The 25,791-nt window shown below is 35.5% G+C and overlaps 1 protein-coding gene across 1 annotated transcript in view; it reads right to left on the bottom strand.

Annotated features, from left to right (window-relative positions):
- Positions 1-7,752: 7,752 nt before the first annotated feature.
- TBCK (TBC1 domain containing kinase) overlaps positions 7,753-25,791 on the bottom strand; it is a 240,904-nt gene continuing 222,865 nt past the window's right edge. The window contains exon 25 of the mRNA XM_008581170.1: positions 7,753-8,134. Within this exon, the coding sequence (XP_008579392.1) occupies positions 8,024-8,134 (111 nt within the window). The 3' untranslated portion in view covers positions 7,753-8,023. The remainder of the gene's footprint in view (positions 8,135-25,791) is intronic.

The following is a 25,791-nucleotide window of genomic DNA, read 5'->3' as shown; positions in this document are numbered from 1 at the left end:
TTGTAATGTGATAGTGTTGGGACCTGGAAACATATTTCTTATTCTTCAGGTGTCTGGAGGTTAAATGTTGATATTGGAAATCTGGAGACCCTACTCTGAAGACAGCTATTATTTTGAGCACACTGGAGGTTTGAGCTTCCTAAATAGTGCTGCATGAAGTGGGATTTAGCGTAATTCTGGGGGGCTTAAGGGTACTTAGTGTTGTGAAATGAAAGATCCTTGAGAAAGTTCAACCCCTCTCTCAACCGTGAACACTAAACAAATGCCAGCCAACCTGAAACCCCAGCCCGCAGTCCTTCCTCATTCCAGCCTTCCAAGATCTGGGTAAATAAAAAATACACATGCCATTTGAGGGGAGAGCCATCATGGAGGAGTTAAGGTTTTACCTGCCCTTGAGATAACCGAAGCACTCGTGCTCTCATGGAGCAATAAAACGTCATGACCTGGAGCCAAGAAATGTCAGGTGGAGGGTTTATGTTTGGGATGACAGTCTTTGGCATTGTCAGTGGGTATCTTCTACAATTCACTGTTTTCATTTTGTTTATTTTTATACAACTAATTTGTACCAGGTATTTAATTTAGCATTTTGTTCAAATCCTAAAAATCATCATTTTGTTTTAGCTGGTAAGTAATAAAGTACACACCCAATAATACACTCACATAAAATTTCAATCACGCATTAACATAAATGCCTAGCAGCTTTTTAAAAAGGTTCAGTTAAAGCCCTGGGCAGGACAAGATAATTAAAAGGGCTACGTAATTGCAACAATTAATTTCCTCATTAATTTATTCTTTTTGATTTAACAGAATTTGGCTGACAGCAATTAACTTTAATATGAATTTTGATATTACTTCACTTAAGGGTTGGTAATTTTAAATTCATTTCAGAATGTCATACAATTAATTATTTATAGAACACTTAATACAGTCAGCTTCTACTTAAGCTATTGTTATCTTATGGGATAATTTCTGTACAAGTATATAACATCTTGCTTTATGTAAGTTATATGTCACCATTGAAATTTTAAATAGTTGTTCTATTGCTGCATAGGATTTATGTTAAAAATGACATATCCAGAATTTATATTGAAATAAGTGGTTTAAGATTTAATTTATTAAAATCACCCTCTTTTTATTTCATTCACTTACACATATGTATACACGTACATGATTTATAATTAAATATATTCTGGGATATAGGATTAAGTGCCCAGTCAGTACATTTCATGTCTAGTGGGTTTTGTAAAATATTAGTTAACAGCAGCAGCAGCCATAACAGGCCTCAAATTTTTGCCTTTAAAAATAGTGATAAATATCTGTAGGTATATTTGGTTCAGAAATCTGAACTAGTCCCCTATTATTTGGGTTGCTGTTAGACTTAATCTGCTCAGGATTCATGTTAATATAATGTAAAAAAAGGGAGGGATATTTTTTACAAAACTTCCTTGTTATCAGGAAGACACTTCTCTCATGCCTCCTTTTAGGCACCAAGTGGTGTCATCAATATAAATGACTATCTGACATTATGACATGTTGAGGAAAAAAAAATCTTGTTACATATTAAACATAGATACATCACAGTTTAGGAGGACTGTATAATCATTGAATTGTAGTAGCCCAAAGAAGCATTGAAAACTTTTTAACACTGATCAACCTCTATCAGGCTAATTTGGGAAAGTAAATAATTGAAGCTAAACTTCTACCTCTGAATCAATATTTCTGAAAACTTTTTTTTTTTTTTTTTTTTGATGCACAGAGGTAAATGGATAAATCCCCGGAAATAGATTCTGTCTGTTTACACAAGTTGCTCAGGATGGCCTCTGTAGAGCACAGTCATGCTCAGGAGGATAGGGGACAGGAGTGGACAACACTTCTAGGATGAGAACCTCCTGAGATCTTTAACAGCAGGGAACAGGTGCTCAGAATAAGGAGTTAAACTGGTCACTCGGGCACTACACTTAGATGATTTATCCAGTCATCTTGTATTGCCATATGTAATTAATAATGTATGAGTGCAGAGATTAAACAAAAAATCTTCACTACCCATTTAAAAAAAATAAGATTCCATTCTTGTAACACATCACTTTGCAAACTACTCTCTGTGCCATTTGGCCTCAATCCAGTAGTCCTACTCCTCACATGCCTTTCAAATCCTTAATTACCCTACGTAGAGTTCATGGCTAAGAATGCATGGTATATGGGATTATTAATGATCTTAAAGATAATTTTAGAAATGGTATGCTATCTGACAAGTAATAAATTATCAGGATATTTAATCTCAGAACATAAACAAATATTTTTAAGTCACCAAATTACCTAAGTAACTTCTATTTCTTCTCTTTTATGTTTAATAGACCCAGGAACTAGCTCTCCCCGCCACCAGTCCCCCTCCTTGGCTTTCCTCACATGATTGGGAAACTGATAGAAGGACTTTTCCAATCCCTTGAGCCTGATTCCTGACTAAGATATAGAAGGCAAGAGTTAAAAAAGCCAACTTTGATCCCGTATACCAAGAATTTTACTGTACATAGAGACAATGTGGTTCTCTACCAGAGATGTTTTTCTGGGTGCTGTTGTCTTGAAGGTGAAGAGGTGACACTACATAGCAAGAATTCCTGAGAACAGTGATTCTCCCTTCAGACTAGAATACTCAAACGCATTCTTTTTTGAAATTTTTACTTTTGAATGTTTGAATAGGGTGAAGAGGTAAGAATGCTATTGTTTACCAGGTGATACTAAGTGGCATTTCTATGTCATAGAGGCAGTGGTCAGTTTAATAAACATTTTCAGTGCTTCATTTTTGTGCCCTGCAAATCATATAACACAGGGACTGACCCAAAGTTGGCCTGCGATAAATGTGTAATGAATTGAAATTGGTGTCCTTTACTTTATGTGGGTATGATGAACAGAGAAATAGGCTAGGAGTCAGGAAAGCAGAATTGTAAATTTTGGATCTGCCTTTTACTAGCTACATGATCTTTGCAAAATCCTTTTACTTTTCTTACTGTTTTGAACTTTTCTTACTGTTTTGAACAACAACGTTTGAATTGGATGATCTTTAAAATTCCTTTTACCTTTATGATTTATAATCCATTGATAATATAATGACCCTGGGATGGTTACAATCAGTGGTGTGTTGGTAAATGTTATTGACTGACTCTCAAAATAAATGAATAAAAAAAAAAATAAATAAAAACAAAGCCCAAATTTGTGATGTTTGCCTATTTCTGTGGTGTTAAATACTCCTGACGTGGCTGATTGTAACCTACCAACGTGAGATCACTGACCACTGAGTTCAGAGGAGATGGGCACATTCAGTTCTCCCTAGCCACTAGCAGCCAGTTCCAGCACAATATAGGACTTAAAATACTAAATTATTCTACCCTATGCTAATAAGTATGCTACTATAACAGAGAAAAAAATAATAGAATAAGAATAGGTTTCCAGGGTTAATGAGAAAATTAAGTTTCCTTTGCATGGATTATCTCAAGTTTTAACACTAATCATCACATTGTTATAGTCTTTTCAAGGAACGGTAGGCCGTGTACTATTTTTCACAAAGTCACATCCATATATAGATAGTAATATTTTCAAAAGTTGAATCTTTTAGTGTGGCAGGAAGCAATATTTAAATTCATTTGTTATAGTTCCAATATTAGTCTTAAACCATGACAGGGCACTGCTAGTGCCCATCCATGTACTATTTATTGGTCACAGTGAGCATTAGAATGGAACAGTATTATTGAAATGCTGCAGACAATGCAAACTAAAAATAGGGCCTCTGACAGGGATAAGAAAGGATATTAAAGAATATCCATCCAAGAGGAGACACTAGGCCTGGAAATCACAGTAGAAGCTGTGCATATCACTATCTATAGAACAATGAATTTGCCAAGATCTAAGCTTAGACTTCGTGTGACAAGAACTTATCATAAGGCATTAACAAGAAAATTACTCATAAAAGATATAAATACATGCGACTTTTATAATGTGTATTATTTCTAATATATGAGATAAAACTGGATTACAAAACCTAAAGGTTGTGTGTGAGCAATTGCATATGCTGTCAAGTGTCAGTTAAGGTTTGTAACTCTTCACCTTTACTTTTCCACATAAAATCTAAGTTGGAAGTTGTGAAGGGTAGTGGTCTTGTAATTGAACACCCAAACTAAAATATATCATAAATATTATCATTTTGCTTCCAATCTTTGGCATAGTGTTTATCAAGAAAAATGCATTGTTTGGTTAGTAATAGGTATGTTTAGAGCCAGCACGTTTAACAATTGTGTTACTACTTATGACTCTGATAGAATGAAATATCGATCAACATTATGACAGTCAAGGCAGCAATCTCGTTCCTTGTAGTGGATTTTATTGCTTGAGACCACTGTATAAGATCTGCTTGAGATGCTTTAGAATACTTTTGATACTAATCTCCAAAGTAGTATTTTTTTTTTGTAACTATTTTGAGGAGGAAAACAGAGGAATCAAACAAAGATCTGATGCCATCTGTGTTTTCCAGATATTTCATATAATTCATTGTTCTCATTTTTAAATGCCCTAAAACCTGTCCTAAATCAAGGATGCACCCCAGCCTTTCCATTGAACACCCACATCTGTCTACGACAGGAGCTCTGTCTTCCCTCACAGAGAATACCAGGCCCATAACCTCTGCAGCTTCCCCCATTTAGAAATTACTTCTAGTCATTTCATGGAGCAAAGAGTTCCTCTATTTCTGACATCAAGACATTTCTCCTTCTTGCAACTTTGATTGAGTATAAGACATTTTTAATACTTTTTAAATCTAGCATTGCTGTATTTTGGAGAGGGGATACAACTATCTAGCTTACCTTGTTGAAAGTTATTTGTTTCACTTTCTATAATTATAAAAGTTTAGAGCTGGGTGGAACTTCAGAGATCCTTTTTTCAGTGAATTGAGATTTCAATTTATTTATATAACATTACGTACCAGATAAATTTGGCAGTTGAAAAAATTGCCATGGGCTATTTTAATTTTTCTATATTCATATAGATGCTAAAATCCTTAAACTAGAGATTCAACTCAATTTTACATTAATTGAACATCTCCAGTGTAGTAGGCTGCTTAGCAAGAGGTATAAATTATGGTCCCTGACCTTAAAGGAGCTCATATTTTAACATTCGGCCCAAATATGAATAGATAATTATAAAATGATGTAATGAGTCTATTATTAGAAGTATGAATGGAATGCTTTGATAGATTTGAGGCTCTTAATGCAGCATGGGGAAGTCAGAGAAGACTGGAGGAAAAGCCACTGTTGCTGGATTGTGAAGGTTTAGTGTGCGGAGGGGAGGCGGTAGGTGATGGTGAGTGATGGTAAGGGCATTTCAGGCAGAGAGAAGAGACTGCAGGTGCCAGAAACAATGCTAATAGTGAGAATGTAGAGGTCAATAATATATTAAAAAGTACATCTATAAATCATGGGTTACATAAGTTTAATCCAACAAACAGTTGTTGAAGTCAAGTTTGCTAATATCTGCCATAGAATAACATGCCCTGCACTTAAACATGGCAGTGATGATGTGCTTTCTTATTCTAGTGTTGAGAATACTAAGTATTACTTATAATTTGAATGTAAAAAGGCCTGCATTTTTCGAAGTAAGCCTAAATGTGTCAAGTTTTGAGAAAGATCAAATGGAAAATTGTAGTGGAAGTTGATTATCTTCTTCCTCAGCTCCTCTCACAACACTCAGGTCTTCCTCTGCTCCTACTACCTACCACCTCATTCAGGTCAAATCCCCACCCCTCCATCCATCCCTCTGTTCTCTGCTTTCTCAGTAAGGCAAAGTTACGACTCAGAACCACTCTTTCAAAATGATCTATGAAGTCAGATAAGTCCTCAAAGATTGAAGAAAAGGAATAGTAGTTGACAGGACAGGAAGATTTAATGATATTTTTCTAATCAGGGTAGTTGATAGCCCTAAAACATGTTAGAAAAATCTTGGTAAATTTCTTTTTCTCATTAATTCTCACATTTTTCCTTGATAAGCTATGTAGGGATCACAAAATGATATGAATATTGATTATATCAGTGTCTTATATATACTAGGTATTCAAAATATATTTAGTGAATGACCAAATATAATTTAATAAAATAAAATAAATAGTATGGGCTCTGGGGGAACTGGATATCCACATGTAAAAATAAAGTTGGATCACTACCTCACTCCCTATACAAACATTAAATCAAAGACTCTGGGAGAGGTTAATGGAAAATGCTTCCTTATAGGTACAAGATTTCATTTTTTGGTGATGAAAATGTTCTGTCTGGAATTAGATAGTAGTGATGATTGCACAACTTTGTGGATATACTAAAAACCAGAGAATTGTACACTTTAAAAGGGTAATTTTTGTATATAAAGTATATCTCAATAAAAAGATAGATACAAAAACTCGAGAACAAAAAACAACAGCAGCAACAACAAAACCATAGCCCAGAAAATTAAATTGAGGCTCTCATTGAAATGTTCCACCTAGGCAGTCTTGACACTAAGGATGAATATAAAACCTATAGATGAATGAACACTTTTTAGTTAAAATTGAAGATAGTAAAAAAATGTACTGTATTTCAATAATTATAAAATGCATTTTTTTCAGATTCTGAAAAATATATGATTGAAGGCATGTCACAGTTTATTTGGCTGCATTTTCTCTTCATGGCACATAAAATTTTGAAATGTCTTAGATTTAATGATGTACAGCACTTAATTTTTCGAACAATGTGGCAGAGGCAAAGGCTGCTAGCTGTCCCTCGATATGTGTTCTCGTTTTCCTACATAGTAATAAGGTTTTTCTAGCTAGGGTGATTGCCACTCAGCCAAAGGCTATATTTTCAGTTTTCCTTACAGATAGGTGTAGCCACATACCTAAGTTCTGGCCAGTGATATGTAAGCAGAAGCAATGCATGCACCTTCTGGTTTGTGCCCTTAAAGGGAAGGAGCGTACTTTTTTTTCCTTCTTCCTCCCTCCTTATTTTTTTCCTTGTCTTCTCTTTTTCTCTTCCTCCTTCCTTTATCCCCTTCCTTCTAGGTTACAGATTTGATGGTGGGAGCTGAGCAGCCATCTTCCTCCATGAGATGGAAGCCGTGTATCGAGGGTGGTGAAGCAATGGAAGAAGACACTGAGTTCTTAGTGATTTATGAAATGAATGTACTAGCCCTGGGCTGACTATGCAGACTTTTACATGACAAGGAAACTAGAAAATTTGTTTGTCACTCTCTGGGTTTCTCTGTTACAGGAGCTGAACAAGTTTTCTTTCTAATATGTATAGTTTCTGAATTTCATTTTTCTGAGAGTAAACTATTACCACTTTCTGCAATGGGCTAAACTCTATTCCCTACACACACACGCACGCACACACACCCACCCACCCACCCCCTCTCTGGGCAACGTGAGTTACCATATGTAGCATTTATTTATAAGGAATGCATTTGAACTATTTTATAATTTTTGTTATCATAAGAAATGATTTCAGCCCACATTGTCTATTTTTCTAAATCACAGCTTTGTTAAGACTGTTCAGTGCAATGGAGGACAGCTTTTTCAGTGAAACTGGGATTTCTTGATAATGTTAAATCTGCCTTGTCAGCTGAATTCCTCTGGCTTTATGTGGCAGCAGTGTGGTAAAACTACACGATCAAATTTCACCGTTAAGAAAACTCTTTCAGCAATACATATTCTTGATAATGTTAAATCTGCCTTGTCAGCTGAATTCCTCTGGCTTTATGTGGCAGTGTGGTAAAACTACACGATCAAATTTCACCGTTAAGAAAACTCTTTCAGCAATACATATACAGTCAAGTTTCTTGCCTGGATACCTGAATGTTTGGGTCATAAGATTTTTAAAAAATGTCTCGTGACAAAGCTTTATGAAAATGCCATAATCTGGATGTCTAGTTCAATCTCAGAGTGGCCTCGCTATGAAGATCTGTGCTGTTGGGTGCTGATGTCACTCTGTTCTGTGGCAGTCATACTCTTGGTTCTTCATATTTGAGGAGATGGGATGGTGAGGAGGCCCGTCGGCTTGATCTTATTAATGCCACCATCTAGAATACAGATTCTTGGGTATTTCATCTTCACAAGCTGAGCTGCAAACTGAAAAAAAGAAAAAAGAAGGCCAAATTTATAGAGGATATACAAAAGATTTCTCCAACCTCATGTTCTTCACAGGCTGTGAAAGACAAAACTATCTTAATGTTACTATTGCTGTCACTGTAGTACAAATAAGTCATTAACTTGTTTTTTAATTTAAATTAAATTGCTCTTTTATATGTTGACAAACAACTTCTTTATATTATGGAATAGATGTCTCAGTTCTCTTTTAAGATTTTTTGGATAGGCAATAAATATACATGGTAAACAATTCAAATTCAGTATAAAAGGGTATAGAGTGAGAAGCAAACTCTTTCCATCTCTGTTCTCAGTCTTCTTCTCCAGAGGTCAATAATGCAACAATTTTTTGTGTATTCTTCCAGTGACAGTCAAAACAATCTCAAATCTATATTGAGTAATTTCTGATATTATGATCAACTTACTAGTTACTAACATTTTGAGATCATAAACTTGGAATGAATTTGAAGGACTGATCCAGGAAGCCTTCTAGATGCCTGGCACAGCAGGATTTTGTAAAAGTTATCAAGACATACACATCTCTCTCTGAACTGGCCTGCATATATCTATTAAGGATCATTGATTACTTTCCCCATTCCTAGTACTTTATGAACTGCTTGTCAATCCCAATATTTCACACTGCTTTATGATTCAGAACCTTTGTGCAAGCCGCCTTCTGTTGGGAACATACTCCATTTCCCATCACTTCCTGGCCCCCTTTCTTTCCTCCTTAATGGTAATACTCCTCCTCCCCAAGCCCCCAAACCTGCCTAACTTCTTTTTATATCCTGCTGTGCTCAAGCATTGGGCACTTCCTTCCCTAGGAGCTAAGTCTCCATTAGGATCCCCTCTTCTCAGCCCCTAAGGTTTCTTGGGCAAATCTCAAGCTTTGGACTTACTACATTTATTTAAATTACCCATTTAAGAAGCTGCTTACTTTACCAAACTGTAAACTCCTCTAGGACAGTGACACTGTTCTATTTCTTTTTACTCCTGGTGCCTGGCACATGGTAGGGGCTCAATATACATTTGCTGGGCTGAACTAAGCTATGACAAATGACCATACAACTTGGGGCAAAATGATGAAGTTTTTCTTTGACTCTTTTGCTAGTCTATCTTTATTCCCTCCTGTCTTGCTAGTGTCCCATTCCTCCTTTGGGTATTTTTATCCTAAAGTTCTTTTCAATTACTTTCTCTATCAAAATCTGATCTCAGATTTTTCAAGAAAAATGACTAATACCTGCTCACAGTGCTATTGCTTCTTGCGGGTATTTGAAGCTTAATAGTTAGTGAAGTCTTGAGCCAGCAGTTAAAAAGAATCAGCTGAGCTGTTTGGTCAGGATAAGTTCAAGACCTCACCTCCAGAAATTCTGTCTTATTGATCTGGGGCTCAGGAATGGGTATTTTTTTTTTTTTTAACAAACACCCCTAGATGATTCTAAAGCAAGTAGTCCATGGACAGTATTTTCAAAAAATATTTTGAAAAATACTGTCTTAAGCCAATAGGATAAAGCTCTCAGTCAGTAGGTGGAACAGGTGTTGCTAGACTGGGATCTCAACAGTCTTCAAAACAATGCACATACACGGGTCTGGGTGCTGCAGACCCCACTAATCTTTCCCATCACCCTCTGCAGTGTCTTAAAAGAGACTCAGATGGTGGTTCACATTTCAAATCCTATACTCTGTTAGAGCTACCAGATGAGAATCCTTAATAGTAATTAACGTTGAAGAAGAACAGTGTTCTTGTATTTCAAAAGGTGAAAAGTGAGCTAGAGTGGGCTGGTCTTCATCCTGTTCTTACTCCCTTCTCTTTGAACCCCAGAATGCAGGCACCAAAGTTGTCTGCCTAGAGTCATGTGTAGGCAGCACAAACCCTGGTACTATGTGATTACTGAAACATCTTGGCTGCATTCTCCCACATGAAACAATACAATTACCATTTAGGCTGGAATTCTAAGATAAACATAACATTACTCAAAAGGCCATGTGGATAAGCAGTCTTAACTTTCAGTACTTTCAAAACATTGTGGAAGTCAGAAATTGAGTAAGGAAGGACTTACTGTACATTTAACTAATCTCTCTTAAATTGTGCTGTAGGGCTGGAAAGAGTTCCTACTGTTATTTTAAGGAAGGACATAACAGTTTGGCTGCTGCTGAACTGGAAAATGGTAAAGGCAAAGCAGGCAGAACACAGCACTTTGGAACAGTCAGGTTGCTGCCATCTGGGAGGTCTAAGAAGAAAAGTAGAAATGGGATACAAGGAGATGGCAAATGTTTAGATGCCTTGAAAAGAAGCAAGGCTGTGTTTAGGTAAAGAAAAAAGAGCAATTGTTAAGTTTTCACATAAGATTGTGAGTTCCATTCCTCTGATCCTCCGCCTGTGATTACAATTATCCATGTTAAATGCTGGCCCCTAACAGTGAAATCAGGACTGCATCTTTTCCACTCCTATCACGGTAACAGTTCCTCTTTCCCTTCTACATCCATTTATTTGTTTGGCCATTCATTCATCAATCAAACACTTCACCGAGCACTTACAAATTGCAATTCTTCTAAGTATGGTCCTCTGTGGAGAGCAAGTCACTTTGCACTAGAAGAGGATGCTGTGTTTGTAGAACTGGAATTTGTGAGAAAAATTCTGCTTGAAGAGATGCAGAGAGAATGGGGTTTCTCCAACTGCACAACCAGCTGAGATCTATATAGCAATATCCCATGTGGAGGTGGCAGGATCTGGTAATTGCTGGGATAGGACTTGGGGACTCCCAGACTGCATTTCTTGTGGGCAGTACTCCCATGTGGAGAGGGCAAGGCTCTTGCATTTTTATCATTCCTCTGGTTAGTAGGATCTGATGCTAGTATTCATTTCTAGGACTTGGGTAGGCACACCTCAAACAGCAGTGTCTGAATGTGGCAGACTCTTGTGGGTGCCACTCCATCTTGTTTTCTCTCTTTATCTTGCAACTTAGTTTGGACTAAGAGACTGGCATGTTTGCCTAGAGGAAGTCAACTTCTGCTGTTGCAGGAAAATGAGTGCAGGGAAGGCATTTTTGAGCAGGCATAGAGTAGTGCAGGTCAACTAAGGCCAAGAAATTAAAAGCTGAGGATAGGTAAGGTTCAAGAGGAGCATAGGACAGGATCATGTTGTTTCTCACTGGTTCCTAGGTTTGGAATGAACTCATGGTAGCAGCAGGAAGCTAAGAACATGTGGGGCTTCTGCAAGGTTTGGGAGAGAAGCACATGGCAGGACAATATAAAATTACTGATGAGAAACTTTGGCCTTAGGAGTTTTAAGTTCATACCAGAGAGTGGACAATTGGCATGGACTGACTAACACCTAGGTGAAGCTCAGAGAAGTCTTTTTTGCTCTTCCATTTAATCTGTCCATTCCTTCCCCTTCTAAATGCTACATTTTGGATATCAAGAAGTTATTTTTCATTGATCATGGTAGTGAATAAGAGAACTGGCAATTATCTTATAGTGAGCAGCTATAGTCATTTCCTTTTTTTGATCTTACAGATGTGAGGCTAATGCTGTATTAATCTTAGGTGTCCCTTTGATCCTCTGAAATGCTGAAAATATTGCACACATTTAATATTTCTGGCACTGTGTGGCTGTGACTAGGCTGATACTTCATGAAAATTATGTACCTCTTACTAAGTGTTTGGTAAGACAAGTCAGCTAAGCATATTTCAGAAGAAGATGGAGTGACTTCCCCATCTAGGTAACAGTGTGACCTTGGAATAAATGTAACTGAAGTGCTATCTTGTCCTGATTATTCAAGAGATATCTAGATCATTAATAAAAGTCCTAATCCATTGAAATGCCCATCTCAGTGATCGCAATGAGAAACATTAAGAGCTATGACAAAGATTAGTAGGAAAGAGGTAAGAAGGATTTATCTAATGCTCCACTAACCTCCCTTGATCAAGTACCATTATAATGTCATCTTTCACTTCAATCCTTATTGTGTTCCTCCCATAACTGACATAAATGTTTAGTCTCCTGTTAGTTTTCTGTATTTAACTTATTGAAGTTTACTTTTTAAATAGTACTACATATGGTGTGAAACTGGTTTTCATAGTAATAACATCTAATAACAATTAGGCAGTGGCTGCCTTATCTTCTAATCTCACTCACAGAAGTAAAACCTGCAGAAGGGCAAAGCTAAGAAAGTGAACACGAGGTCAGTAATTATTTTACACTCTACCATGTGCACATGTGACAAGCAAGGAGTAAAACAGGTAATTCCAGGATGTGAGTTTAATGTGTTATATATGGGAACATGCTAATCATGCAATAAGGAAAAAAAAGGGGAAGGGTTTACAAGAATAGCCATTATGTAGTTCAGGCTTTCTGATCTATGTTTATTTTAAGCATAACTATTATAATGGAGTCTTGGATATTTAGAATCCATACTATAGTGTACATTAGTCTTGTCCACAAAGAGGATTATAATAAACTTTTAAACAAATTGTTATTTTTCTTGGAACCAATCTTTGGGATTAGGAAATTCGATAGTATAAAGATTTTGTCTTAAAAAAACATTTTTTAATAGTTTGTGCTACATAAGGGGACATATTAATAAGTGTGTTTCCCTGTTTTAGTTTTCTGTTGCCTATAGTTACTATTGCATTCATCTCTTCCCATTCTTTTTCTCTCTTTATCTTTTTATTAAAAAAAAAGTCAAGAAAACAAATAAAAACAGACACGAATGGTGTAATGAACCCCTAGGTCTCCAATACCCATCTTCAACAGTTATAACTCATAGCTAATGTATTTCATTTATTCCTCCCACTTACTCCTCTCACCCTTGTATTTTTTAATGCAAATCCTAGATTCTATATCATTTAATACATAAATATGTATCTTTAAAATAAGAGGACTTTAAAAGTATATAGCCATAGCACTATCATACCTAGAGAAAAATAACAATGCTCCTGTATATAATCAAATATTCAGTAAGTGTTCACATTTTCAATTAGTTCATAGCTTATAAATGTCCTCCACCCTCTGTCTTTGTCTGTCTGACCATCCATCCCTCTGTCCATCATTTAAATCTGTTTATTTGAATCGGGATCCAAACAATGTCCACACATTGTGACTGATGGATGTATTTTAAAATCTTCTTTAATCTATAGGTTTGTTCTATCTCTTTTCATTTCTTTACAGGAAGCCTATTCTCTCCAATCAGACTTTAGTCTCTATCACTCACCCCAAAGTACTCAGCAATAATCTCCACATTGTCATACTGACAAATCCAACTTTGAAGACTAAATCTGAATGTGACTTGACCCGTCAGTATCATTTGACATATCTGATCATGCCCTCCTCTTTTCAAAATTTTCTTCCATTAGCCTTCACTACACCAATCTCTCCTGGTTCTCCTACTACCTCACCAGCTATGCCTTCCTATCTCCTTTGGTGGATTTTCCTTATCTTCTTGTCTTCTGTCCCACAGTTTAGTCCTATAACCTCTTCTCTATCTACATTCATTCCGTACGTTATTTCATTTAGTCCCATGGCTTTCAGTCCCATCTATATATTAATTATTCTAAATTTATGTCTTTAGCCTCTTCCCTGAACTTTAAACTCATGAATCTATCTGCTTTGTCTGATAGGCTTCTCAAACATAATAGTTTCAAATGAGAACACTTGATTCCTACCCTACCTCTACACCCAACCCTTTCCTGAAGTCTTTCTCATCTCAGTAAATGGCAACTTCACTCTTCCAGTTATGCAAGCAAAAAACCTGGATATATGTTTCTTTTTTTCTCTACCAACATATTATGTAGTCTCTAACTTTCAAACATATTCAGAATCTGATCACTTATCACCTGTACTAGCTCAAGTGACCATTATTTCTTAACTAGATTATTGTAACAACCTCCTAACTGGTCTTCCCTGCTTTCATCCTTCCCCCTATGGTCTAACCCTCCTACAACATGAGTGATCCTTTTAAAATGTAAATCAGATCATATAACCTCTCTTTTCAAAGCCTCTTGTTTAAGGGCCTCTTGTTTTATTCAGAAAAAAACCTAAAGTTCTTACTATGATCATGAGGTCCTACATGATCTGCAAATCTGCAAACCCTTCTCCGACCCCCATATTCAGTCTGCCTAATCTCACCTCCTAGTCCAAGCCACTATCACCTCTTACTTAGATTATTGCAATAATCTCTTGTCTGACTGCTTCTCTCCTTGCCCCCTACAGACTTTCTGTACATGGCAACCAGAATAATTCTTTGAAAATATAAATCAGATGATAAAACACTTTGTTCTAGTGGCTTTCTATCTGACTCAGAATAAGGGCTTTCCTAATCAGCCTATAAATCAAAGAAGCCACTGGCCCTCTTTTCCCTCATTCTACCTTATTTTCCATTTCAGCATTTATAACTACTTGATACTTGATATATATGTTTGTTTATTGACTGTCTCTCAAAGTGGGGACTTTATTTTACTTATTAGTGTTTCTCCTAATGCCCAGAACAGTGCCTGGTAAAACAGCATTTGCTCTGATATCTGCTGAATAATTGATTCGCTCATTCAACAAATACTTTTTGAACATCTGCTGTGTGTAAGGTACTATTTCAGGCACTGGTTAAGCTGTCTTACTTCCAGTGGAGAAGGTAGAAAGGATTTTAGGGCAAATAGTAAGAAAATTGTCTAACTGGCTCTGGTAAGAGTCAAATGGTATTTTCTTTTATCATTTACTAACAGGGTTTTCACTCAACTCTGGTATGAGTTCAAAAAAGTTAAGATGATTTTCAAAAATGATGTCTTTTAAAAGACATCTACACAAAAAACATATTTATACAAAAATTTTGGTAATGAAGTTTATGAAGATAGAAATAATAAATCCTTGTGAAATAATGTTACTGTAGAAGTCCACAGAGGAGAGACAATATTCTCAGTTCATTTCTGCAGTTAAGGAACTGAAGTAGATATAAGAATTCAAAGAGGATGCAGTGAGAGTTTCACTTTCTGTTCTCTGTCTGGCTCCATGCTTACTTCTTAGTCTCCTTTCACTCAATGAGTTTGGCAGATTTCAGTGATATGTGGGCCATTCAATAGTAATGAGAAAAAAAAAATGAATATCCTTATGAGCAATTATAAATTTCTTTTCTCTACCTCTTCCATTTTACTCTCTTATATATAATTCTAAATGAAATCTTATAAGAATTAAAAGAAAGGAAGATTATTTAAATTTTTTAAGTATAAATTTTAAATAGAAAAGGCAAGAAATTCAAGTCAATGAAACTTCTACTCCATTGCTGCTTTGTTAAAATTCCAGTAACAGGCTCTTTTCTTTTTTTTGCTCACATGTCAAGATGATGTTTTCCTTTCCTTTCTCTTCTATTTTCCTTTGATCTCTTGTTTTCTTTGTTAATCCCTTCTACCAATCACTTGCATTTAAGCAAATTTTTTTTCATTTATAAGCTAATTTACAATGGAGACAGTGGATTTTTACAGTTTCTCAAAACAAGTACAAGTTATATCTTTTAAAGGTCTTTTGACAATCTCTTATTGAAGTTACCACCTAGAATTTGTCTTCCTTTCTAGAATAATAAATTCATAAGCTTTTAAACATAATTATAGGAAAGAAAAACCCTACATCTATTTTTTTTTGTACTGTAGAATACTCAGTGTTTATTTCATAAGTGGGAGGATTCTATATCTACACATCCAGTTTAACTCTCCTTTAAATTCTAGTCTGAATCTCTAAATGCTCGACTGACATTTTTACACAGATGCCCCATTAGCACTTCAAATTTAACATGTCCAAAACTCATCACATTCCTTCCAAATCTACTTTACTCTTTTTTCCCTATCTCTGTTAAGGGTATCAGCAACCTCCCCCAAAATCCAACCTGGAAACTTTAAGGTCTTTGATTTTAATAAAACCTCCTTTGGCTCCACATTCAATTAGGCACAATGCTGTGTCAATTTTCTCTGTGATTTGTCTTGAATCCATTCCTTTTTTTCCCATTCCTCTTCTCCATTTTAGACCTCAATAACTCTTGGATTACTTCCTAAGTGGTCCTTCTTGTAGTTGTTCCTTTTTCCATTACTTGGCACTCTGCTGATTAAATGGTAACATTATGGAAGACCCTCAGGAAATTCTGAGACCCCAGTCACTGTTGTATATTTTTTCCTTCCTAGAGCTGTTGTCCTTAAAGCAAGTTAAATTCAGATCCATGGATCCTTTCCAAGAAATAGCTTGCTTTTCTATAGTCGGTAAGAACAATATGTAATATCTAAAAGCTCATATTGAAAGTTTCATTTGGTAATAGTAAGTCTAATGTCTGCATTTTGAGAAAGACAAAAGAAATTCATTATTTTAGACTTATGCTTGCTTGTTCTCAATATAAATACATATATTTATTTATATTTAAATTGAAGTTTAATGAGAAGAAAAGATTGTCCTTTAGTGTCCCAAATAAGGTAAGAGAAGATAGTGACAGGATGTGACCAGGTGCCTTGAGTCACAGTAAATGCACTGGGCCATTTCCCCAGTCTCCTTCTGAAAGTTGCAGAACTTTGGATAAGAGTCTCAGGTAAACCCCTCTGTTGTCTCTTCCCCATAGCCATGTGAGCTTTGCTAACTGGGGCCTAACAACTATTTAGACAGTGAGAAGAGTGAAAGCTTGAGAGAGAAGATCAACATAAAGATAGAATCTGATAGGAACCTAGCATTTAGATAGACTGGGGATGTTAGGGAGAGTCTCTGTTTCTTGGTGTTTTAAAATTTCTCTTTCATTGGGATCAAGGGCAAAAGAGAGGGAAAACATTTCCATTTTGGTAAACTTTAATACAAATAAAAAAGTCATTTTTCCAAATGACTTTCTTAAATATAGCTGATAGTGTCATTTTCCTTCTTAAAAATCTTTAATAGCTCCCAACTGTAAAATGTAAACTCCTTAGTACAGCATTCGAGGCCCTCTATAATCAGACTCTCCACCTACTTTTCCAGCCTTATCTGTAGCCAAAATACTCTTTGAAGACGCTCTGTGCATTCTAATCAGACTGTGCTGTTTCCTTTGCTTGGAATACTCTCTCTTGACTGTGGCCCTCCCCCCAACACTTTGTCATACTGAGATCCTACCCATAATTCAAGATCTGGGTCTATTATCACCTTCTCCCTGAAGCCTTTGGAATCCCTCATTTAACTAGAAGAAATTTCTTCCTTCTCAGTGATTTCTAGAACTTTAATAATAAATCTTATATAGCACATATCACATTCTGCTTTAAATTTTAATCTGTTGCATACATGTCTAATCTTCCTAATACGATTAGAAGCTTTATGAAGGCAAGGGACTGTGTCTTTCTTATTTCTGTTTCCTCATAATAGTTTCCATAAGTAGGCATTCAATGTTTGTTGCCCTGAATTAAACTAGTACTTGATATTAGTATTTTTTCTCTTGTTTTCTTCTTTATAGCAATTTGTGCAAATGCCTAGTCTACTACAAACTATTTTGAGGGTACTTCAAAAAGGTCATGGAAAGATTACCTTTTAATTCCATTTTTCCATGAACTTTTTGAAGTATCTTCATATTTTCATGTTTGTTTACTAACTTAGCCATTAATTTGACCATAAAATACTTATTGAGTGCTTTCTACATAAAGATAGCATGCTAGGGGCTGGGGGTACAATGAATACAATACAGTCCCTGTCCTCAATGAGCTAGTTGGGGATACAGGTAAGTGAGCAGGTGATTACAATGCCATTTGATAAATGCTGCCCAGAGCCATCATTTACGGTTGTTCAAATTGTGCCCTGCACGAGAAAACCTGGGTAAGGGAGTAAGAGGAACATGAAATGTAGCCCATTCTCTCCTTTCCAAGCTTTGTGCCCTCTCATAGTGCTGTGTCCTTGAAAGGATGGAAGTTATCTAATGCACACAGAAACTCTATATGTGATTGTGGTCCCAATGACACTGTAATAGTAAGTAAAAGATTTTGTATGAACACTTGGGAGGAGTACGTACAGACTTGACTTGTTAAGGAAAACGTCCATGAAGAAATGCTACATAAACTTAACCTTTGGTAAAAGGCCACAAAAAATGAATATATTATGTAATGAAAAATACAGTAATTATCCTGATTTGAGCATCACATATTTCACATAGGCATTGATATTCAACACTGTACCCTACAGATATGTACAATCAATTATGTTTCAATAAAAAAAAAAAAAAAACCCAAAAAACTTAACCTTTCAAGACAAACATGAGTTACCCAGGTGAACAGAAGTGTGAAGAATGCTCTAAATTGAGAGAAGCACAAAAAGACAGTATATAAGGACATACAAGTAGAGAATTATGGCTGGAACCTAACAGGCTGAGGGAACAGCACTGAGGAATGAGCTTGGAAAAGAGAGTAGAGTCCAGATCATGAAGAGCCTTATGAACCATTATTAGGGTTTGAACTCTATGTTGAAGGTAATGGGAAGTCATACAGGAATTTTAGTAATGATCAGATTTACATCTCAAAAAACTGATTCTGGTGACTTCAGTGACGATAGCTGGATAATGGAGATGGAGAGAATTTTAGACCTAGTCAACAGGGTGATAAACCAAACAACAACTTTTCATATAATTTCTTGCCATTAGTCAAGAAGGTGAGAGAATTTACTATCAAACGGGCTGGACGGTATGGAGGAAAGTGTAGAAACACTGTAGATACGCAGCCTTGCATTTGAATCAGGGTTCTGCCACTGTTAGCTGCAGGATCTTGGCAAGTCACTTACCTTTATTGGCCTTAGGTTTTTTACCTGTTAAATGTGTAACAATAATTCACTTGAATAGTACACTTAAAGGGTTGTTGAGAAGATTAAATTATATGTATATGTATGCTTTATTCATAGCAGATACTTATTCAAGATAGTTTCTTTCTTTTCTCTCTTCCTCCTCTTTCTTTTCCTCAATTACTCCTTTAATAGGGGAGCCTTTTACAACATGTTACAATTGTATAGATTCAAATATAAAAGGTAGACTTGTCCCCAAACAGGGCATAAGGTAGGGCTTTATAGTGTTCGTGGTGATGTATTTATGATGGAGCAGTGATTTATACCAGTAACTATTCATACCAGGTCACATACTCTTCTAGCAATCAGATAAAAACTATGAGTCTTTTCTCTCAAAAATATAACATATGTAGGGCCGGCCCGTGGCTCACTTCGGAGAGTGCGGTGCTGATAACACCAAGGCTACGGGTTTGGATCTCTATATAGGGATGGCCGGTTGCTCACTTCGGAGAGCATGGTGCTGACAACACCAAGTCAAGGGTTGAGATCCCCTTACCAGTCATCTTTAAAAAAAAATATATATATATAACGTGTACAATGCTTTACATATAATTTCAATGGGTTCAAAGACCTCCTAAAACTCATGATGAACTCTAGCTTATGCAGTTTTCCTTGTACCAGTTCATTTAATTTTTAAATTTATAAGTGACTTAGTGTTTGTGAATATGGCAATTGGGATCTTCCTATAGATTTATAGATTTGTGTTTAACAATAGTTTATACTTTCAAACAAGTCCTCCCAGAAATGGCTATGTGGAATCTTTAATAGAAAAGTTTGCTTGAAAACAATTCTTATTCTTAGAAAAGTATACTAGCTCACATTAGAAGATAAGTCTCTTCTGATAAAATTCCATTATCTAATACCACTATGTATCAGGAGCTCCACTAAGTCTTGCGGTACATTTTCCTTTGATCTGTGATATTTGGGAACTAAGTTTCAGCAACAATCATTTATCAACTTCTGTTTACACTAGACAACTGAGAACAGTAAACACACAGTGTCCAAGCCACTGGTCATATTACACAAAGTATATCATGCTCTGAAAAGAATGTATACAATAAAAACTCAGACTCAAAACACAGTTAGGACTGTGATGGATCACAGCCAAGTTCCAACCTCTCTAGGTCAAGTGGGAGGGCAACTATGGTTAGTTTCTTATTCAGTCACAAACATTCCTGTGGTAAAGAGTAATTAAATGGTAGGCTGTAGAGGGCAGGGTAGGTATGTAGAATAACACATACTGAGGCAAGATAACTTTCATCCTGTGTCAGGTCATAAATATAAGAGCCAGAGATCTCAAGATTCAGAGGATAACTTGGCAGTTTTTCCTAGAACCTGGAAATGAGCTCGCTCTCCCTTTTTAAAAACTGCTTGTACCTTACCACATAATACTTTTAGTAAATATGTTAAAAAACAGGCAACCAAAGTCTGGAGTATGTGTTTTAAGGTCCTCTTTACTACAACTCCTACATTGCTTTTTACTTCACAAAATATGAGAATAGGGACTCCACAGGATGGTTTTTAGTTCATGGATCTTTCAAAGTATATTGTCTTCCACCACTTAACAAAACAGAGTTACATAGAGGAATTTTCACTGTTACTTTTAACCTTTATATGATGTCCAGCTTGATCAAGTTAAATTAATATCTAAAACATTTCTTTATTATCTGATAAAAACCATAGACTAAAACATTTGCTGACAAGCAAGGCAAGGAAAAAGTCAGGAAGAGAATCTAGTTTAACCATAGATAGTGCTTATAGGTATAACAAAATCAAGAAAGAATTTCTTTGCATACTCGGAACTGATAAAGGAGATTCACTTCCCATTTTTATCTATGAGAGTATGTCAAAAAGTTTGTGGAAAAACAGAATTAAAAGATAATACAAATCTCTTCATGAACATTTTGAAGTACCCTCGTAAATGCTTAAGCTACAATTACAAAGAGGCCTAATAAATTTTCTGACAGGTCAAAGATCTCATTGAAAGAGGTTTAAAAGTGTCATATTAATCTGAGGAACTAGGTAGGTACTACCTGGAGCTTGAGAAGTTTAGTATAGGGACAACACTTATACTGAATTGGTTTAAAGTCTTTTAAGGGTTATTCTGTCTTTTTGGAGCACATACTGGTAGTAGGATAATCTCAGATACCTGAGACCAGAGGTTAGATAAAGGGCCTGAGCAAAAGAGCAGAAGGGTTAAAGAGAGAAGGGTGCCATGGTCTGAATTTCTGTGTTCATCCCAAATTCATATGTTGAAACCCTAGCCTCCAAAGTGATAGTATTAGGAGGTGGGGCCTTCTGGAAGTCATGAGGTCATGACAGTGGAGTCCTCATGAATGGGATTAGTGTCCTTTTAAAAGAGACCTCAGATAGCTCTGTTGTCCCTTCTGCCATGGGAGGACACAGAGAAAAGACAGCTGTCTATGAACCAGGAATTGAGCTCTCCCACACACTGAATCTGTCAGTACCTTGATCTTGGACTTGTTAGCTTCCAGAACTGTGAGAAATAAATATCTATTGTTATAAGCCACCCAGTCTACAGTATTTTATTACAGCAGCCTGAATGGACTAGGACAAAGGGAATGGCAAAAGGTAAAGGCTACCAGTGATCACCACAGTATCATACAACTTGATTTAGCTTGGTTAAAGGATCCAGGAAGTAATGGGGTAGAAGGAAAGAGGGGAAAAGCCTCATATTACTATGGCACAAATTAACTTCCACCCTAACATCCAAAGACCTGATAACCTTGGCCTCCAGGGAAGTATAAATGAACACAAGTGGACTATTATTTTTAAAATAGCTGCAATGGCATGCCTTGCTTATAATGAATCTGATAATTTTCAGATGAAAACAGACGTCACATTTTACATTTAATCACTACAAGCTATGTGTAGAAAGCATCAACCGCTCACATTATTTAGAGCGGATGGAATATCCACAAAAATCATCTCTTATCTTGGCTTCTGAATCAACTGTTATTCAGAAAAATATATATGTATATTGTGCTCTTTTCTGTTTTTTGTTTTGCTTTATTTTGTTTCAAAGGAAAGAAAAACAACAGTCTACATGAATGCAATTAGTCATGATGTTCAGATGAACATTTCTTTTGATGACAAAAGAAAAGAATTGATTTTGTGCCAAGATTATAACATTTTAAGAGTAAGATTAGCTGTCCTTAGTATTTTCCAAAGTTGACAATACGAAGTGAGATGTAAAGATTCCTTCAATTTCTTTTTCAGATAACCTTTTGAATGTGTCAGGAATGAAATCTTAGTGGTCTCATAACCACAAGATATCTAGGCAGAATTGATAGTTATTTTTAAAGTCTTATGAGTTTCAGTGACTAACACAGCAATGTGATATTTACACTTTTTCTTAAGGACTTACTAAAGTTAGAAAGACACCAGTTGGGGCTTTCATCTTGTTCTCGTCCACATTGTTGCCAGTTTTCCAATCTAAGATGCATCACTATCTCTACAGTGCATCCTACTATGTTATTTTCCCATGGGGAGAAATAACCCAATAATACATTAAGCATGCCATTGTACTAAGTCATCATTCTCACTAAACATCATAATTTACTTCTAGGAAAGAGATGGATTTACTATGGAGTTTTGTCAAGTTGAGATATATGAGACTTTAACCTTAAGTTGGGAGTAGGGTAGTGAGTAATGCTTGCTATGGGTATCAAAACAAACCATACATTTTCTCCTAGATGACATTTGATTAATGTTAAAAATCAAAATTCTCCTTTAAATCTGAGCAATCTGCTCAAGATATAAAAATGTCCTTTTAATATCCTTGTTCATTTAATACATGATATGGATAGTAAACTTTCTACCTCTCCCTATTGATCTCAATAGATATTGCCTTAATTCCCAGACTTATACACTTGTTCTCTGGGATTAATTCAGCATGTTTCATTTTTGTGAAAAGTATCTTTTATGGGGCTTTTTGTACATATCATGCTGGCATGTTTTCTGTCTATGCGCAGATAATCTAATTCTGGCTTAGCAAATGAAGATGCAATTTCTTATGTGGGTTTAAAAAAAAATTATTATCTTTGCAACGAGACAAGAGTGAGACCTTGCCAAGTTTTTCATTTTAAATGTGACACAATTAAGGCTTCAACTAACTCTACAGTTTTTTTTTTTACAAAGTTCTTTCTACTTTCATAAACCTTATCAATAGAGGCTGCCTATACAAGTATTTGTTTACTTTGTGAAATTAAACTTGGCCAAATAGTAGAAAGAATCAGCACAAAATTGGATTCAGTTTTGAGTCCAATTCAGTTTTGAATCCAATCCTTGGAGCAGTAACATATATTTCAGTGATTTAGGACTTGATTTTACTATCGTGAGATTAGACGACTTTCCTTAAGGCTAACATAACTTTGCTCACAGCATATCTGGATATACTTGATAATACCATAGTTCACTGCTTTATTTAACCTTTAGGATAAGGTGAATTAAGGAATAATTCATAAGTGTGACTTAGCAGGAATTAATTCTGGTCCAGAGAAACCTCTACATGGGACGTTAATTAAACTAAGATCTAGGTAGTGCTTCTTCTTTGCTCTATTACTGGGGAAAAGCAATGTTTTATCTATATAAGAAATGGCAGATTCTAAAGGTTTCTGATGTACTTAATGTGAAAGCAAATCTAAATACAAAAAGGGAAGTGGCACTGTACAAAAAAAATCTCAGCAATAAACTGCTAATCAATTGTAATTACAGGAACTCGTTAATGAATACATAATTAAAATGGTATTATATATCTTCTGATTATAGTTTTTCAGGCTCATGAGTAGGCTGTGTTTCTCGGATCTGTTCTACTTGAGTTTAGACAATATATTCAATACATCTGGTCATTATAGTAATTTTTTCACACTTGTATTACAAAAGACACTTCAGTGCTAATTTGTAATTTGTAGTGGGTGATTTTAATGCTGTCATACACTAGGCAAGTGGTTCATTTATTCTTTCTTGAAGTGGCTCAATGATATTTTGCTACTTGCTAAATTCAATATTAAAAGACTTTTTCTTTTACTGAACTATATTTCACTTAATATTTTCATTGGTTGCATTTTCAGACTACATCTTTTACCAGGTCTTAACAGAAGATGTAAATCTAGAATATTACAATCAGTGCCTACTGTTTGGCAAACAAAAAAAATCCCCTAATCCAAATATAAATTTAACATAGAAATCATACACATTTGTAATGAGAATCTGTAACTGTACTGACTATAATTGGTAACCTGCTTTGTTTTCATAGCATTCAACTGTGGCTGTCTTAATCTTTTCTCAGTAGGACTTTGCCAGCTGCCAGCTGTAGTGTACTGATTTCAACTTAGAAAAAAAGCTACTTGCTTGAAAATCACTTATTTATTTATTTATTTATTTAACGCCCCTAGAGGTAAAATAGGAATAACTCTTATGAGATCTTCTCCACTACTGTCTGACCAAAAATTGTTGGGTTTAGATGAACTGGTAATAGTAGGGTACCCTGAACACATTGAACCCTAGATCTTTTCTTTTATTGAGATAAAATACATATAACAAAAAATTTGTCATTTTAACCATTTTTAAGTGTACAACTGAGTGGCATTAAGTAAATTCACAATGTTGTACAACCATTAGCACTAGTTATTTCCAAAATTTTTCATCATCCCCAAAAGAAACTGTACCATTAAGCAATAACTCCGTATCCCCCTCCCCCCAGCTCCTGGTGACCACTAATCCACTTTGTCTTTATAAATTTGCCTGTTATAGATATTTTATATGAATGGAATCATACAATATTTGTTCTTTTGGTGTTTGGCTTATTTTGCTTAGTATAATGTTTACAAGGTTCATTCATTACTTTTTATGGCTGAATATTAATTTTACTCCAAAATGTAACATACTACATTTTGTTAATTCATTCACTTGTTGATAGACACTTTAGGTTGTTTCTACCTTTTGGCTATTGTCAGTAATGTTGCTGTGAGCATTGGTGTACAAGTATCTTGAAATATCTTCCTGTTTTCAATTCTTTTTGGTAGATACCTAGGAGTCAAATTGCTGGGTCATACGGTAATTCCATGTTTACTTTTTGAAGGAACCGCTAAATGTTTACTCAAGTTCTTTGTCCATTTTTTAATTTGGTTGTCTTTCTGTTGTTGAGTTGTAGGTGTTGTTATCGCACAGAAATACAACTGATTTTTGTATGTTTATATTGTATTTTGATATTAAATCTTTATCAGATATATGACTTAAAAATATTTTCTCCCATTCTGTGGGTTGTCTTTTCACTCTCTTGACAGTATCCTTTAAAGTGCAAATTTTTACTTTTAATAAAGTCCAATTTATTTGTTTTTTTCTCTGTAGTCTATGCTTTTGGTGTCATATTCAAGAAACCGCTGCCAAATCCAAGGTCATAAAGATTTATGGCTATGTTTTATTCCAAGAGTTTTACAATTGTAGCTCTTAAATTTAGGTCTCTGGTCCATTATGAGTTAATTTTTGTATATGGCATAAGGTAAAAGTCCAATTTCACTCTTTGGCATATGGATATTGAGTTGTTCCAGCACCATTTGTTGAAGAAGCTATTTAAAAAAATTTTTTTTTTATTTAATGATCTTGGCAACCGTGCTAAAAATAAATTTTCCATACATATGAGAGTTTAGTTCTGGGCTTTAAATTAAATTCCATCAGTCTATATGTCTATCATTATGCCTACTCCATGTTTCGATTACTGAAGCTTTGTAGTAACTGTTAGTCCTCCAACTTTGTTCTTCTTTCAAGATTGTTTTGTCTATTCTGGGTCCTAGAAATTCCATATGCATTTTAGGTTG

The sequence above is a fragment of the Galeopterus variegatus genome, unplaced genomic scaffold, assembly GCF_000696425.1.
Source record: "Galeopterus variegatus unplaced genomic scaffold, G_variegatus-3.0.2 Scaffold2287, whole genome shotgun sequence".
Lineage (NCBI taxonomy): Eukaryota > Metazoa > Chordata > Mammalia > Dermoptera > Cynocephalidae > Galeopterus > Galeopterus variegatus.
The sequence above is the reverse complement of the archived record's forward strand: the minus strand, read 5'-3'. Positions and strand labels throughout refer to the sequence as shown.